The sequence below is a fragment of the Scyliorhinus torazame genome, chromosome 7 (genome assembly GCF_047496885.1).
Source record: "Scyliorhinus torazame isolate Kashiwa2021f chromosome 7, sScyTor2.1, whole genome shotgun sequence".
Lineage (NCBI taxonomy): Eukaryota > Metazoa > Chordata > Chondrichthyes > Carcharhiniformes > Scyliorhinidae > Scyliorhinus > Scyliorhinus torazame.
The window spans coordinates 92,992,448-93,010,175 of NC_092713.1; the positions used below are offsets into that span (position 1 = coordinate 92,992,448).

Below are 17,728 nucleotides of genomic sequence, written 5' to 3' on the forward strand. Positions count from 1 at the left end.
GTACCTAAATGCATTCCCTTGGGGCAACCCATATTTCTCCGTCAGCGCTCCCAGACTCGCAAACTTCCCATCCACAAATAGATCTTTCAATTGCGTTATTCCTGCTCTTTGCCACATTCCATATCCCCCATCCATTCCCCCCGGGGCAAACCTATGGTTGTTTCTTATCGGGGACCCCCCCAATGCTCCAGTCTTTCCCCTATGTCGTCTCCACTGTCCCCAAATCTTCAGTGTAGCTACCACCACCGGACTCGTGGTATAGTTCCTTGGTGAGAACGGCAATGGGGCTGTCACCATAGCCTGCAGGCTGGTCCCCCTACAGGACGCCCTCTCTAATCTCTTCCACGCCGCTCCTTCCTCCTCTCCCATCCACTTACTCACCATTGAAATATTAGCGGCCCAATAATACTCACTTAGGCTCGGTAGTGCCAGCCCCCCCCTATCCCTACTACGCTGTAAGAATCCCTTCCTCACTCTCGGAGTCTTCCCGGCCCAAACAAAACCCATGATACTCTTTTCTATCCTTTTGAAAAAAGCCTTCGTGATCACCACCGGGAGGCACTGAAACACAAAGAGGAATCTCGGGAGGACCACCATCTTAACCGCCTGCACCCTCCCTGCCATTGACAATGCTACCATATCCCATCTCTTGAAATCTTCCTCCATCTGTTCCACCAACCGCGTCAAGTTTAGCCTGTGCAATGTGCCCCAATTCTTAGCTATCTGGATCCCCAAGTAACGAAAGTCTCTTGTTACCTTCCTCAACGGTAGGTCTTCTATTTCTCTACTCTGCTCCCCTGGATGCACCACAAACAGCTCACTCTTCCCCATATTCAATTTATACCCTGAAAAATCCCCAAACTCCCCAAGTATCCGCATTATTTCTGGCATCCCCTCCGCTGGATCCGCCACATATAGTAGCAGATCATCCGCATATAAAGATACCCGGTGTTCTTCTCCTCCCCGAAGTATTCCCCTCCATCTCCTGGAACCTCTCAGCGCTATCGCCAGGGGCTCAATCGCCAGTGCAAACAGTAATGGGGACAGAGGACATCCCTGCCTTGTCCCTCTATGGAGCCGAAAATATGCCGATCCCCGTCCATTCGTGACCACACTCGCCACTGGGGCCCTATACAACAGCTGCACCCATCTAACATACCCCTCTCCAAACCCGAATCTCCTCAACACCTCCCACAGATAATCCCATTCCACTCTATCAAATGCTTTCTCGGCATCCATCGCCACTACTATCTCCGTTTCACCCTCTGGTGGGGCCATCATCATTACCCCTAACAACCTCCGTATATTCGTGTTCAGCTGTCTCCCCTTCACAAACCCAGTTTGGTCCTCATGAACCACCCCCGGGACACATTCCTCTATTCTCATTGCCATTACCTTGGCATCCACATTTAGGAGGGAAATTGGTCTGTAGGACCCGCATTGTAGCGGATCCTTTTCCTTCTTTAAGAGAAGCGATATCGTTGCTTCTGACATAGTCGGGGGCAGTTGTCCCCTTTCCTTTGCCTCGTTAAAGGTCCTCGTCAGTAGCGGGGCGAGCAAGTCCAAATATTTTCTGTAAAATTCAACTGGGAATCCGTCCGGTCCCGGGGCCTTTCCCGTCTGCATGTTCCTAATTCCTTTCACCACTTCTTCTACCGTGATCTGTGCTCCCAGTCCCGCCCTTTCCTGCTCTTCCACCTTGGGAATTTCCAGCCGATCCAAAAAATCCATCATTCTCTCCCTCCCATCCGGGGGTTGAGCTTCATACAATTTTTTATAAAATGTCTTGAACACTTCATTCACTCTCTCCGCACCCCGCTCCACCTCTCCTTCCTCGTCCCTCACCCCCCCTATTTCCCTCGCTGCTCCCCTTTTCCTCAATTGGTGTGCCAGCAATCTGCTCGCCTTCTCTCCATATTCATACTGTACCCCCTGCGCCTTCCTCCATTGTGCCTCTGCAGTGCCTGTAGTCAGCAAGTCAAATTCCACATGCAGCCTTTGCCTTTCCCTGTACAGTCCCTCCTCCGGTGCTTCCGCATATTGTCTGTCCACCCTTAAAAGTTCTTGCAGCAACCGCTCCCGTTCCTTACTCTCCTGCTTCCCTTTATGTGTCCTTATTGATATCAGCTCCCCCCTCACCACCGCCTTCAACGCCTCCCAGACCACTCCCACCTGAACCTCCCCATTGTCATTGAGTTCCAAGTACTTTTCAATGCACCCCCTCATCTGCCATTAGTCCCATGTCCATTCTCCAGGGTGGGCGCCCTCTTGTTTCCTCCCCTATCTCCAAGTCTACCCAGTGTGGGGCATGATCCGAAATGGCTATAGCCGTATATTCCGTTCCCCTCACCCTCGGGATCAATGCCCTACCCAACACAAAAAAGTCTATGCGTGAATAGACTTTATGGACATAGGAGAAAAACGAGAACTCCTTACTCCTAGGTCTACTGAATCTCCACGGGTCCACCCCTCCCATCTGCTCCATAAAATCCTTAAGCACCTTGGCTGCTGCCGGCCTCCTACCAGTCCTGGACTTCGACCTATCCAGCCTTGGTTCCAACACCGTGTTAAAATCTCCCCCCATTATCAGCTTTCCCGTCTCTAGGTCCGGGATGCGTCCTAGCATTCGCCTCATAAAGTTGGCATCGTCCCAGTTCGGGGCATACACATTTACCAAAACCACCATCTCTCCCTGTAATTTGCCACTCACCATCACGTATCTGCCCCCGTTATCCCCCCCCCCCCCCCCCTTGCCGGTTAGCCATCATCTTTTTCCAGCTTCTCACCCAGTTCCCACGCAGCTGTATCTCTCCCAGACGGTGCCCCCCCGCCCATCCTTTCCCGTACCCACTCCCCCCTTTCCCCAGCAGCAGCAACCCAGTAATTCCCCCCTCCCCCCCACCCCCGCTAGACCCCCCGCTAGCGTAATTACTCCCCCCATGTTGCTCCCAGAAGTCAGCAAACTCTGGCTGACCTCGGCTTCCCCCCGTGATCACGGCTCGCACCGTGCGACGCCCCCTCCTTCCTGCTTCTCTATTCCCGCCATAATTATCATAGCGCGGGAACCAAGCCCGCGCCTCTCCCTCGGCCCCGCCTCCCATGGCCAACGCCCCATCTCCTCTCCCTCCCCACCTCCCCCATCACCACCTGTGGGAGAGAGAAAAGTTACCATACCGCAGGATTAAAACATAAAACCCCTCTTCGCCCCCCCCCCCCCCCATTCTCCCCACCACTTTGTCCAAACGTTCATTTTCATAGTCCACTCATTCCAATTTTTCTTCTACAATAAAAGTCCACGCTTCATCCGCCGTCTCAAAGTAGTGGTGCCTCCCTTGATATGTGACCCACAGTCTTGCCGGTTGCAGCATTCCAAATTTTATCATCTTTTTGTGAAGTACCGCTTTGGCCCGATTAAAGCTCGCCCTCCTTCTCGCCACCTCCGCACTCCAATCTTGATAAACGCGGATCACCGCGTTCTCCCATTTACTACACCGAGTTTTCTTCGCCCATCTAAGGACCATTTCTCTATCCTTAAAACGGAGGAATCTCACCACTATGGCTCTGGGAGTTTCTCCTGCTCTCGATCCTCGCACCATAACTCGGTATGCTCCCTCCACCTCCAACGGACCCATCGGGGCCTCCGCTCCCATTAACGAGTGCAGCATCGTGCTCTCATATGCCCCGACGTCCGCCCCCTCCACACCTTCAGGAAGGCCAAGAATCCTCAAGTTGTTCCTCCTTGCGTTATTTTCCAGTGCCTCCAACCTCTCCACAGATCGTTTCTGGTGTGCCTCCTGTATCTCCGACTTCACCACCAGGCCCTGTATATCGTTCTCATTCTCTGCTGCTTTCGCCTTTACGACCCGAAGCTCCTGCTCCTGGGTCTTTTGTTCCTCTTTCAGCCCTTCAATCGCCTGTAATATCGGGGCCAACAACTCTTTCTTCATTTCCTTTTTAATCTCCTCCACGCAGCGTTTCAAGAACTCTTGTTGTTCAGGGCCCCATATGAGACTGCCACCTTCCGCCGCCATCTTGGTTTCTGCTTGCCTTCCTTGCCGTTGTTCCAAAGGATCCGCTGCAATCCGGCCACTTTCCTCTCCTTTTTCCATCCGTGTCCAGGGGGAACACCCTTCTGGTTTACCGCACGGTGTTTTTAGCCGTTAAAATTGCCGTTGGGGCTCCTATCAAGAGCCCTAAAGTCCGTTCCACCGGGAGCTGCCGAAACGTGCGACTTAGCTGGTCATCGCCGCACCCGGAAGTCTAATAACTATATACCTTGATATGCACATACATATCACCACACTCCTTGGCAGGTAGGGTTCAGACTATTAAGGTGAACCTACTCCCGACACCTTTTCATTTCTTTTTCAATGCTTCTCAATTTTTCTCCCCCAATTTTTTTTTTTTTGTCAAAGTCAGTAAATTAATAGAACATAGAAATATACAGCACAGAACAGGCCCTTCGGCCCATGATGTTGTGCTGAACCTTTGTCCTAGATTAATCATAGATTATCATTGAATTTACAGTGCAGGAGGCCGCCATTTGGCCCATTGAGTCTGCACCGGGTCTTGGAAAGAGCACCCTACCCAAAGTCAACACCTCCACCCTATCCCCATAACCCAGTAACCTCACCCAACACTAAGGGCAATTTAGCATGGCCAATCTACCTAATCTGCACATCTTTGGACCGTGGGAGGAAACCGGAGCACCCGGAGGAAACCCACGCAGACACTGGGAGGATGCGCAGACTCCGCACAGACAGCGACCCAAGCCGGAATCGAACCTGGGACCCTGGAGCTGTGAAGCAATTGTCCTATCCACAATGCTACCATGCTGCCCTTAAGAACAAATAAATCTACACTATATCATTTTACCGTAATCCATGTACCTATCCAATAGCTGCTTGAAGGTCCCTAATGTTTCCGACTCAACTACTTCCACAGGCCGTGCATTCCATGCCCCCACTACTCTCTGGGTAAAGAACCTACCTCTGACATTTCCCCCCCCCTCCTATATCTTCCTCCATTCACCTTAAATTTATGTCCCCTTGTAATGGTTTGTTCCACCCGGGGAAAAAGTCTCTAACTGTCTATCTATTCCCCTGATCATCTTATAAACCTCTATCAAGTCTACCCTCATCCTTCTCTGTTTTAATGAGAAAAGGCCTAGCCCCCTCAACCTTGCCCCGTAAGACCTACTCTCCATTCCAGGCAACATCCTGGTAAATCTTCTTTGCACCTTTTCCAAAGCTTCCACATCCTTCCTAAAGTGAGGTGACCAGAACTGTACACACTACTCCAAATGTGGCCTTACCAAAGTTTTGTACAGCTGCATCGTCATCTCACGGCTCTTAAATTCAATCCCTCTGTTAATGAACGCTAGCACACCATTGGCCTTCTTCACAGCTCTATCCACTTGAGTGGCAACTTTCAAAGATGTATGAACATAGACCCCAAGATCTCTCTGCTCCTCCACATTGCCAAGAACTCTACCATTAACCCTGTATTCCGCATTCATATTTGTCCTTCCAAAATGGACAACCTCACACTTTTCAGGGTTAAACTCCATCTGCCACTTCTCAGCCCAGCTCTGCATCCTATCTATGTCTCTTTGCAGCCGACAACAGCCCTCCTCACTATCCACAACTCCACCAATCTTCGTATCGTCTGCAAATTTACTGACCCACCCTTCAACTCCCTCATCCAAGTCATTAATGAAAATCGCTAACAGCAGAGGACCCAGAACTGATCCCTGCGGTACGCCACTGGTAACTGGGATCCAGGCTGAATATTTGCCATCCACCACCACTCTCTGACTTCTATCGGTTAGCCAGTTCGTTATCCAACTGGCCAAATTTCCCACTATCCCATACCTCCTTACTTTCTGCAGAAGCCTACCATGGGGAACCTTATCAAATGCCTTGCTAAAATCCATGTACACTACATCCACTGCTTTACCTTCATCCACATGCTTGGTCACCTCCTCAAAGAATTCAATAAGACTTGTAAGGCAAGACCTACCCCTCACAAATCCCTGCTGACTATCCCTAATCAAGCAGTGTCTTTCCAGATGCTCAGAAATCCTATCCTTCAGTACCCTTTCCATGACTTTGCCTACCACCTAAGTAAGACTAACTGGCCTGTAATTCCCAGGGTTATCCTTAATCCCTTTTTTGAACAGGGGCATGACATTCGCCACTCTCCAATCCCCTGGTACCACCCATGTTGACAGTGAGGACGAAAAGATCATTGCCAATGGCTCTGCAATTTCATCTCTTGCTTCCCATAGAATCCTTGGATATATCCCGTCAGGCCCTGGGGACTTGTCTATACTCAAGTTTTTCAAAATGCCCAACACATCTTCCTTCCTAACAAGTATTTCCTCGAGCTTACCAGTCTGTTTCACACTGTCCTCTCCAACAATATGGCCCCTCTCATTTGTAAATACAGAAGAAAAGTACTCGTTCAAGACCTCTCCTATCTCTTCAGACTCAATACACAATCTCCCGCTATTGGTCCTTGATCGGACCTACCCCCGCTCTAGTCATTCTCATATTTCTCACGTGTGTAAAAGGCCTTGGGGTTTTCCTTGATCCTACCCGCCAAAGATTGTTCATGCCCTCTCTTAGCTCTCCTAATCCCTTTCTTCAGTTCCCTCCTGGCTATCTTGTATCCCTCCAGCGCCCTGTCTGAACCTTGTGTCCTCAGCCTTACATAAGTCTCCTTCTTCCTCTTAACAAGACATTCAACCTCTCTTGTCAACCATGGTTCCCTCACTCGACCATCTCTTCCCTGCCTGACAGGGACATACATATCAAGGACACTTGTGTCCTTCCCTGACAGTCTATGTTCCCAACGTATGCACTTCAATTCTTGTCTGACAACATTGTATTTACCCTTCCCCCAATTGTAAACCTTGCCCTGTTGCATGCACCTATCCCTCTCCATTACTAAAGTGAAAGTCACAGAATTGTGGTCACTATCTCCAAAATGCTCCCCCACTAACAAATCTATCACTTGCCCTGGTTCATTACCAAGTACTAAATCCAATATTGCCCCTCCTCTGGTCGGACAATCTACATACTGTGTTAGAAAAGCTTCCTGGACACACTGCACAAACACCACCCCATCCAAACTATTTGATCTAAAGAGTTTCCACTCCATGTTTGGGAAGTTAGTCACCCATGACTACTACTCTGACTTCTGCACCTTTCCAAAATCTGTTTCCCAATCTGTTCCTCCACATCTCTGCTACTATTGGGGGGCCTATAGAAAACTCCTAACAAGGTGACTGCTCCTTTCCTATTTCTGACTTCAACCCATACTACCTCAGTAGGCTGATACTCCTCGAACTGCCTTTCTGCAGCTGTTATACTATCTCTAATTAACAATGCCACCCCCCCCACCCCCCAAACCTCTTTTACCACCCTCCCTAATCTTATTGAAACATCTATAACCAGGGACCTCCAACAACCTTTTCTGCCCCTCTTCTATCCAAGTTTCCGTGATGGCCACCACATCGTAGTCCCAAGTACCGATCCATGCCTTAAGTTCACCCACCTTATTCCTGATGCTTCTTGCGTTGAAGTATACACACTTCAACCCATCTCTGTGCCTGCAAGTACTCTCCTTTGTGGGTGTTCCCTTCCCCACTGCCTCATTACACGCTTTGGCGTCCTGAATATTGGCTACCTTAGTTGCTGGACTACAAATCCGGTTCCCATTCCCCTGCCAAATTAGTTTAAACCCTCCCGAAGAGTACTAGAAAACCTCCCTCCCAGGATATTGGTGCCCCTCTGGCTCAGATGCAACCCGTCCTGCTTGTACAGGTCCCACCTTCCCCAGAATGCGCTCCAATTATCCAAATACCTGAAGCCCTCCCTCCTACACCATTCCTGCAGCCACGTGTTCAGCTGCACACTCTCCCTATTCCTAGCCTCGCTATCACGTGGCACCGGCAACAAACCAGAGATGACAACTCTGTCTGTCCTGGCTTTTAACTTCCAGCCTAACTCCCTAAACTCGTTTATTACCTCCACACCCCTTTTCCTACCTACGTCATTGGTACCAATGTGCACCACGACTTCTGGCTGCTCCCCCTCCCCCTTAAGGATCCTGAAGACACGATCCGAGACATCCCTGGCACCCGGGAGGCAACATACCTTCCGGGAGTCTCACTCGCGACAACAGAATCTCCTATCTATTCCCCTAACCATTGAATCTCCTACAACTATTGCTTTTCTATTCTCCCCCCTTCCCTTCTGAGCCCCAGAGCCAGACTCAGTGCCAGAGACCTGGCCGCTAGGGTCTTTCCCCGGTAGGTCATATCTCCCCCAAACAGCATCCAAAACGGTATACTTGTTTTGAAGGGGAACGGCCACGAGGGATCCCTGCACTGTCTGCCTGTTTCTTTTTTTTCCCCTGACTAACCCAGCTATTCTTGTCCTGTACCTTGGGTGTGGTTACCTCCCTGTAACTCTTCCCTATCACCCCCTCTGCCTCCTGGATGATCCGAAGTTCATCCAGCTTCAGCTCCAGTTCCCTAACACGGTCTTTGAGGAGCTGGAGTTGGGTGCACTTCCCGCAGGTATAGTCAACGGGGACACCGGTGGTATCCCTCACCACACACATCCTACAGGAGGAGCATGCAACTGGCCTAGCCTCCATCCCCTCTTACCTTACAGAATATAGCTGCCCTGTGGACCAACTGGATCTCCGCCCTCTGACTCTGCTCCCAGTCAGCTGCACTCTCTGTAAACTCCTGGCTTTCATGTCACTCTGCGGGAATGTAGGAAACAAAATGAAAGGAACACCTTACTCCCTCCTCACCTAACTCCCTCAGTCACCAAAACTCTCACTATAGCACTCAAATGCACCAAATTCAGCACTCCCTCAGTCACAAAACTCTCACTATAGCGCTCAAATGCACCAAATTCAGCACTCAGTGCAAACAAAGTCTGCACTGTAGGGGATCACTTTTATACTGTGAATCTAGCCTCTGAAAACTCGCCTAATCCAATTAACTAATTAACAAGCTCCAGCTGCAAGTGCCTACAAGTAGAAGCTTTGTTTAAAGCTGTTTGAAAATTCACCACCTTCTAAACCAAACAGCAACTTTTAAGTTAATGAACTAAATAAAAGAAAGACTAGACTTTAGATAAAAATGAAGCCTTATACTCCCTCAGTCTTCCTTTATTTGGGCAGCTAAGACTCCAAAGGATCCGTGAGGCTTTACTCCAAAGAAATAGGCAGACTGGGAGCTTGGCTGTACCGAATTTATTGTTTTGGGTAGCCAATATTCAAAAGGTTTTGTTTTGGTTCAGTGATCCTGGTTCCATCTAGTGACAAATGGAGGTGAGCTCCTGCACGGTTTCTATCATTGGTGCAATAGTAACTGCCTTGTGGCCTTTCTGGTTCCAGTCTTTTCAGATACTTTCAGATTGGCAATATTTGCACAAGCTTTTCCCTCCTTACCCTTGGCACCACCCTCTTCCCTGTTGAAGAGGATTGTGCTTTTGGTTGTCTGGTGAGGGGAATATTTTGGGCATATATGGCCATATCTCTCGGCGGAGTCGGCTCCGAGTGAGGTGAGGGTAAAATGGAAGGGTGAGTTGGGTCCCATTCTGGAGGTGAGGGTAAAATGGGAGGGTGAGTTGGGTCCCATTCTGGAGGCGAGGGCGAGTTGGGTCCCATTTTGGAAGATGAGGTATGTAGTGAGGTGCTTCATGGCCAACTCCATGTCTTGTGCTCTGCTAAGTCTCATAGAATTCAAAGTGATGCACAGGGAGCATTTGACTAAAGCGAGAATGAGCGGATTCTTCTTCAGGGTGAAGGATAAGTGAGGCGTTGCTCTCGGGGGCTGGCTAACCATACACATGTTCTGGTCCTGTCCCAAATTGGTAAGCTTTGTGCCTCTTCGACACAATTGTTGATTTGGATCCATGTCCCCTGATGGCCATTTTCGGGATGTTGGACTTGCAGGTGCTGCAGACGGAGGTGAAGGCGTATGTCTTTGCCTTTGCCTCATCAATAGCCCGGAGACAAGTTCTGCTTGGGTGAAGGTCTACTCTGTCCAGTGCCTCTGCCTGGTTGGGTGACCTCTTGCCGATACTTGGAGAAGGTCAAGTACACCATTAGGGGGTTGGTAAAAGGGTTCTACCCAAGATGGCAGCCATTTATTTATTTTTTTTCAAGGAGTTCGTTGCCATTAGTAGTTAAAAGGGTTTTACTTTATTGTTGGTGGGGGTTAAGATTGGGTGTGTTCTTGATTGATTGCGTTCCTTTTTACATTGTAACTTGAAACATCTACTTTATGTTATATTAGGTTTTCAATAAAAACATTTATAAAAAGAAAAGTTACCTTGGAGGTGAGGAACTTCAAATTTTGAGTTTCCGTGCATGAATGCAGAGAATGGGAGCGGGTAGCACATGCACAATTCAGCAGTGCAAGTTATTTGTGCCGAGGATGTGTGACTGGGGCACCCACCACTAAAGTTGTGTCCCAGACAGGTGACAGCATGCCCTTTTTAAGTAGTAATGTTTTGCTCTGTAATTGAAATTGTGCTTGTGGGTTGGTGCCTTAGTGCATATTTGGGAATCCAGGGGAACATAATACTGGAAGATAAGATTGAAACCATGCAGGGTAGACTGCTGTTGATGCTGTCCAAGTGGGAGCAACTTGCGGAGAGAATTTCAAAGCGAGATCTTCAAAAGCGAAGACTGGAATCTCCCATGCAAGGGACAGTTTGTGAAATTGGTTGACTCATTTGTTTACTGATGCCTGGGTGGGTTAGAAATCCATGGACTCCAAAGTGGCTGGGGGAGCAAGGCGGCGAGCGGATGGTGAAGATCCAGGAGAAATGGGAAGCTGTGTTGGGAAGGGAGATCACTTGGGGAGTATGGAGGGAGGCACTGCATAGAGCAAATGGGACCCCCTCTTGTGCAAGGATGAGCCTGATACAGTTTAAGTTGGTGCACAGGGTGCATATGACTCGGGCGATAATGAGTGGGTTCTTTCAGGGGGTAGCAGATGAGTGTGAGAGCTGTGGGAGGGCCAGCAAATCTCTCACACAGTTTTGGAGTTGCAAAAAATTGGAAAGGTTCTGTGTGGGAGTGTTCGAGGTCTTAGCCAGGATAGTGGAGGAGGAGGTGGACCGGACCCTTTGGTGGTGATATTTGGGGCTTCAGAGAAGCCGGCGCTCATGGAGCGGAGGAAGGCCGATGTCGTGGCCTTCGCCTCTCTGATTGCACGGCGGTAAATTTTACTGGAGTGGCGGTCAGCATCGCCACCAGGGGTATTGGCTTGGTTGGGTGACCTGTACGAGTTCCTGCGGTTGGAGAAGATAAAGTATGCGTTGAGGGACTCTGCAGGAAGATTTGAGAAAAGGTAGGAGATGTTTGTGATTTTGTTTGAGGAGCTGTTCATCGCAGGGGGGAGGGGGGTGAAAAAGGGAAAAAATCTTTACAGACTGTATAGCTGATTGCTGGGAAGTATGTTTCCTGGGGTGTTTATTTGCTGTAACCTGTTTTTAAATACATTTTTGAAGAAAGAAATCCATGGACTTCCTGTCCTGAATTTATTTGCCATTTATTGAGCAGTATAATGTGTTCAACCACAGTTTGCCTGCTAATCACATGCATCTCCTGTTAACTTTTCTGACCTTGTACAGTAAAATGTATTTTTGTTTGTTCAAATCTCATGGAATCTTGTCTTGAATCTAAAAATGTATCAACTTTAAACAAAGCTTTGTTGGTCCCTAACATTTTAGCCAAAACCTTGGGGGGTCTGGTAAAATGTATTTTTGTTTGTTCAAATCCCATAGGATCTTGTCTTGAATCTAAAAATGTATCAATTTTAAACAAAGCATTGTTGGTCCCTAACAGGATCTTGCCAAAACCTTGGGGGTCTGGTCATCTCTGGAATCAACCTAATGATCATAAGAGAGTATATAAACAGAAATCTGGTAGTATACCTTTACTTGGTTTCCACATGAGATGGTATAGGAAAACCAATTTTGTAAGTTATTAAAATTAACGTTGGTAATTTTAATATTCTGAACCATGGTGGGTGAAAGTTGACTGCTGGGAAGTATGTTTCCTGGGGTGTTCATTTGTAACCTGTATTTTCTTTTAAGAGTCAACACTTTTAATATGTAGCTAGAATTTCTTCCTCAAATATTTTTCTTCTTTTGCAGAGGACTTGCCTCATTGGGTGCTGTCAGCTATGAAGTGTCTAGCAAACTGTAAGTTATCAATATATAATATTTTTTTTAAAGGGTTAAATGGGCTCAAATAAGCAGAACGGGCACCAATTAATTTTACAGCCATGAATGTATGTAGTTTCCATTCTGACCTGCTTAGGGTCTGGTATGGAGGCAAAAGGGGAAAGTAGTTCAACTGTGGAAAGGATAAATAGAAGGAATGGGGTGGGAGTGCAAAGCAAAAGATAGAAACAGAATATGTAGGGTGAAAGAAATATGAAAGGGAGTGGGCATGTTAAGTGAGAAAATGGATCGAGGAAAATCTTCAGCCGAAGAAGGGGAAATATTGGTGGGGGATTTGGAGTGTAGGGGCGTTGAGAACATAGGCGCAGAGATATTTTGTGTAGAGGCATAGAAGCGCACAATAGAAAGGAAAAAGGATGTATCAGGAAGTTCAAGTGTGAAGTACGGCAGTGGCACCATAAATTCATAAGATATAGGAGCAGAATTGGGCCATTTGGCCTATTGAGTCTGCTCTGCCATTGGATCATGGCTTATCTCATCCTGGCCTTAACCCCACTGTCCCAACCGTTCTCGTAACCCTTCAACCCATCAGCAATCAAAAATATGTCCATCTCCTCAAATGTATTCCCTCAAATTTAGTCACTGTCCCAGCATCCACTGCACTCTGCGGTAGCGAATTCCAGATTCACAACCTTTTGGGAGAAGTAGTTTCTCCTCAACTCCATTCTAAATTGCTACCTCTTGTCCTAAGACTGTGACCTCTCGTTCTAGAATGCCCCACAAGAGGAAGCATCTGCTCCACGTCTACTTTATCTATACCTTTTATCACCTTAGTATACCTCAATTTGATCTCCCTTCATTCTTCTAAACTCTAGAGAGTATAGGCCTAAACTCTTTAATCTCTCTTCATACAACAAACCCCTCATCTCTGAAATCGACTTAATGAACCTCCTCTGAACTGCCACCAATGCCACAACATCTTTCCTCAAATAAGGGGACATGTGTGGAAGCGCAAATGGTCTGTGGACCAAATTGGAGGTAGGAAGTGTAGGAGGGGTGGGTGGTGAGCGGAAGGAATGGAGTGCTTAGGGGAGAAAAAGGATATGAGAAGACAAAAAGTTTTTTTCCTCTGGTAGAGTTTGGAGTTGGAGGAGAATGGACTGACCCCATCCTACCCTTTTGACCAAATTTCTAACCATCACTGTGCCCAGGTTGGCAACATGGTGCAAATAGGGTAGAGACAATGGTGACAAATCATGATGTTTGCACAGAGATGGATTGCTCTACTGATGGCCCCAATACTCTTAACTCTTAGAATCATAGAATTTAATAAACAAACTCTATTTGGCCATCCTTACACACCATCTTGCTGTGCGTTCTCAACATTAAGAATGATAAGAATTAAAATTAACTACACGGTTGAAGTAATCCATTTGAAATATAACAGTCATTCACATTTCCACAGATATGCAAAATTCAATCCCAAGATATGAACATCCAGGACTACATGAAAATAAAATTGAATTGATTTATGAGTCACTTTAGATCTAGTGCATAATCCTACGTGAGCTAAACACCTCAATTGTTATGGAGGTCAGTTTGTTTATTACCCGAAACCGACGGTAGGAAGAACAGATGTGCAAAATATTTCTTAAATGGTGGGAGATTAGAACATGTGAATGTACAAAGATACATGGATATCTCCATAAATAAGTTACTGAAGGTTTACATGCAGATATTGCAGGCAGTTGGGAAGGCTGATGATATGTTGGCCTTTATTACAGGAGGATTTGAGTACAGGAGTAGTATTCTCTCAATTGATCAGACCACACCTGGAGGACTCTGCAATTTTCACCCCCTTGCCTGAGGAAGGATATTATTGCCATAGAGGGAAGGTTCACCAGACTTGTTCCCAGGATGATGTATCTGTCCTATGAAGAGAAATTTGGGGTACTGGACCTTTATTCTTTGAGTTTCAAAGAATGAGAAGTGATCTAATTGAAACTTACAAACTAAAAGGTATAGACAGGGTAGATGCAGTTAAGATGTTTCCCTTGGCTGGGGAATCTAGAACCAGATTATGCAATTTCAAAATAAGGGAGAAACCACTTAAGACTGAAACGCAGAGAAATAATTTTACTCGAGGGTTGTGAATCTTTGGAATTCTCTACCATAGGTGATATGGGAATTCGGTCAGAGTATTTTGAAATCTGTCAATGACCAGGGGATATGGGGATGGTGTGGGGGTACAAAAGACATTGAAGTGGGTGATCAGCTATGATCGTATTGAATGGCAGAGCAGGCACAATAGGCTGAATGGCCTACTCTTCTATCTGAGCAATGCCACAGGAAAATAAATTGTCTTTTCACTTTTTTGTGTTTTCCAATATTAATTTGTATGTAGGAGTTTCATATCCATTCCTGTTGCATCACCTCTTGTGATGGAAGACCTGCACTGTCAGCATTGATTATATGCTTAAATCCCACAGTGAGGCTTCAACCCACAATTTGCTGACTCATAAAAATAACACCAATGAAACATTTAAGGTTGTAAAATTTGTAATAAAATTGTTTTAAACTTGGTTGAAATTGATTTAAATTTTTTAAACTAAATTTGTAAATTGCATTTTTATTTAGTTTTGTACAAGTCCTTTGAGATTATCTTCATTATTGTCACTCCGTATTTCTGCTAAAACTTATAATGCTTTTTTTTTTAAATTCAGGGCCCCGGAACAATGATCTGACTCAGCCAAGTTATCCTGGTTTTGAGCGAGATGTTTTTAAAACCATTGCTGATTACTTTCTAAATCTTCCTGAGCCACTACTTACATTTGAACATTATGAACTCTTTGTGAATATATTAGGTAGGTACATGAATGCAAGAATAATCAGAACTGGTTAAAATGGATTTTAACACCTGGCGTGGTGCTACTGTCAATGCCTTATAATGAAAGAGGGCTGGTTTTGTTCCGTTGGCTGGACAGCTGGTTCATAATGCAGAGCGAAGCCAATAGCATGGGTTCATTTCCCATATTGGCTGAGGTTATTCTTGAAGATCCCGCCTTCTCATCCTTGCCCCTCGCCTGAGGTGTGATGACCCTCCGGTTAAATCACCACCAGTCAGTTATTCCCCCTCAATGGGAAAAGCATCCTATGGTCATCTGGGACTATGGTGACTTAACTTACTTTTGAGAAGGGGTAGTTAAGTACAAATAAATTATACTCTTTTGTAATTGTTGCTGTATGTATTTTTCAGTCTTTGTGCTTTCTATGTTACTAACACATTTTGTAATGTGTCTTGCGTTATGTTCTTGCTGAGCTCATTGCTAATGTTTATTGTTTATTTGCACTCTGTCTACCTAAATCTGTTTTGGTTTTCTGTCAGTTTTATGTGGTTACATCATGGTCTCAAACAGACAGCAAGGAAAGCGCAAGAATTTGGATGAACCCAGTTGTCCACAGCCAGCAAAATCACAGCATTTGAATAGTCATATAAATTCTTTCAAATCAACAGAGTGCCTGTTACTCAGCTTAATTCGCAAAGACATTTCGGATCAGAGCATCCCTTTGTTCGCACCAGAAAAACAACAGGAAGAATTGCAATGTACATCTGGGCAAAAACTAAATCGAAATGAGCGCAACCTTCCAAAAGGATGTGCTAGACGATTAAACCAGTGTTCAAAAAGTTACAGAAAAGATGATAACCAAGCACAACTAATGGGAGGCAGCTGTGAGAATCTGACAAATTTAAACAACGTTCATGTACAGACTGTTAAGTCTAAATGCTACTCCGTGGGAAATATTGTGAATCTTTCAAGTGGAGACATACTACGTAAACCACTGTGCCATGCTGACCTAAATGAAGCAAGACATCAAAATGATAATGAATGTAGTCAGAACATGCAATACTTTGCAAAAAGTAGACCAAAAGCAGAATCCATGTTGAATCTTTATTTGGAAAGTGGGCGACAACAAATTTCGAACTCAACTTCTCGGTGTAGCTCTGCATGGACCTTGACTGAATCCAGTAAAGAACCTTGGACTAATTCTAAAAATCAAAAATTGCTCAAAGGAGAGTCCACCAATGCTGTTAATCAAAAATCAGTTCATGGTCAGGATCAGCAAACATGGAACTTACAATCGTGGAAAATGCGCAACTTTTCTAAAATGAACTACAATGAGTTAAATGCAGCCAATAACAGTAAAGTATTCAAAGATGTAGGCAGCCACATCAATATTAATACTCAAGTTGCTGAAGTCACTGTGAAACATGATTTTTCAGCTCCGACAGGACTAAGGAGACCAAACCCATTCAGTTTTGCTGCTACAATGGACAGTGAATACCCAGCTATAGATGGGGCATTTATGTTCCAATGTCACAAATGCGCTGTGGATGGATCTGGAAACCCTTCACCTGGTTGCCAGTCTACACTTGTAGGATGTTTAAATGGCACACAAAGTAAGATAAATGCTGAATATTGTATTGCTTGGTGCTTTTGTCTGAGCTTGTGTAATTTTGTGTATTTGGAAAAACCAGTTAAATTTCACAATTTAGCTATATTTAATAGGATAGTATGTTTTAGTATAAATAGAACCAATCTGTTGGTGTATTTGTGAAATAATTGGATTATAAAACTGGTATTGCTGATAGTTTGGATTAGCTATCAGCAGCTTGATGGTGACAGCAATGATAGATTATGACTGTAATCTGTCACTGTACTTCATTCAGACTGGATAGAGAGAGATTTGATATTTGTATATTAGGAGTATGCAATTAGTGCTGGGAGGGAAAAAAACATGCTGTCAAAGCTTCTCATCTTGCACTTGAGGATAAGAGTAGACCACGTGGCCCGATGAGTGAGTCTCTATCCCAGCCTTAAATGTATTTGACGATGGAACATGCACAACTCTCTGGGGTTGAGAATTCCAGCAGTTCATGAACTTTTGAAGGAAGTAATTTCTACTCATCTCAATCCTAAAGGATCAGCCTATTATCTGGAGTCACCTCCCCCCACCCACTATCTTAGATACCCTAACCAGTGGACACAATCCCTCAACAAGACCATTCAAAGTCTTTGAGGATTTCAATGAAATCACTTCTCATCTCCTAAACTCCAGAGAATATAAATTTAATTTATTCATCACCTCAGCGTGACACAAGCCCCTCATTCCAGGGACCAATTTAGTGGACCTTTGCTGTACCGAGTCCAATTCAAGTTTATCCTTAAATTTGGAATGTGGTCTCGCCAAAATCCTATACAATTGTAGCAAGAACACTTTTATTCCTGTACTCCAATTCCTTGCAATAAAGGCCATCATGCCCATTGACCCTCCTAATTGCTTGGTGTACGTGCATGATAACTTGCTGCATTCCTTATACAAGCACACCCAACGTCTCTTTGAATCTCAACACCACAAGTTTATCACATTTTTAAAAGTCTGCTTTTCTATTCTTATGATCAACGTGAATAAATTTGCACGTCCCCGCATTATATTCCGCATTA

General features: G+C 45.6%; 1 protein-coding gene across 2 annotated transcripts in view; it reads left to right on the forward strand.

The window, feature by feature from the left end:
- LOC140426378 (DEP domain-containing protein 1A-like) overlaps positions 1-17,728 on the forward strand; it is a 63,046-nt gene that overhangs the window by 18,926 nt on the left and 26,392 nt on the right. For both annotated transcript variants that reach the window (XM_072511062.1, XM_072511063.1), the window contains 3 exons: positions 12,195-12,242; positions 14,948-15,088; positions 15,610-16,683. In XM_072511062.1, the coding sequence (XP_072367163.1) occupies positions 12,195-12,242; positions 14,948-15,088; positions 15,610-16,683 (1,263 nt within the window). The remainder of the gene's footprint in view (positions 1-12,194; positions 12,243-14,947; positions 15,089-15,609; positions 16,684-17,728) is intronic.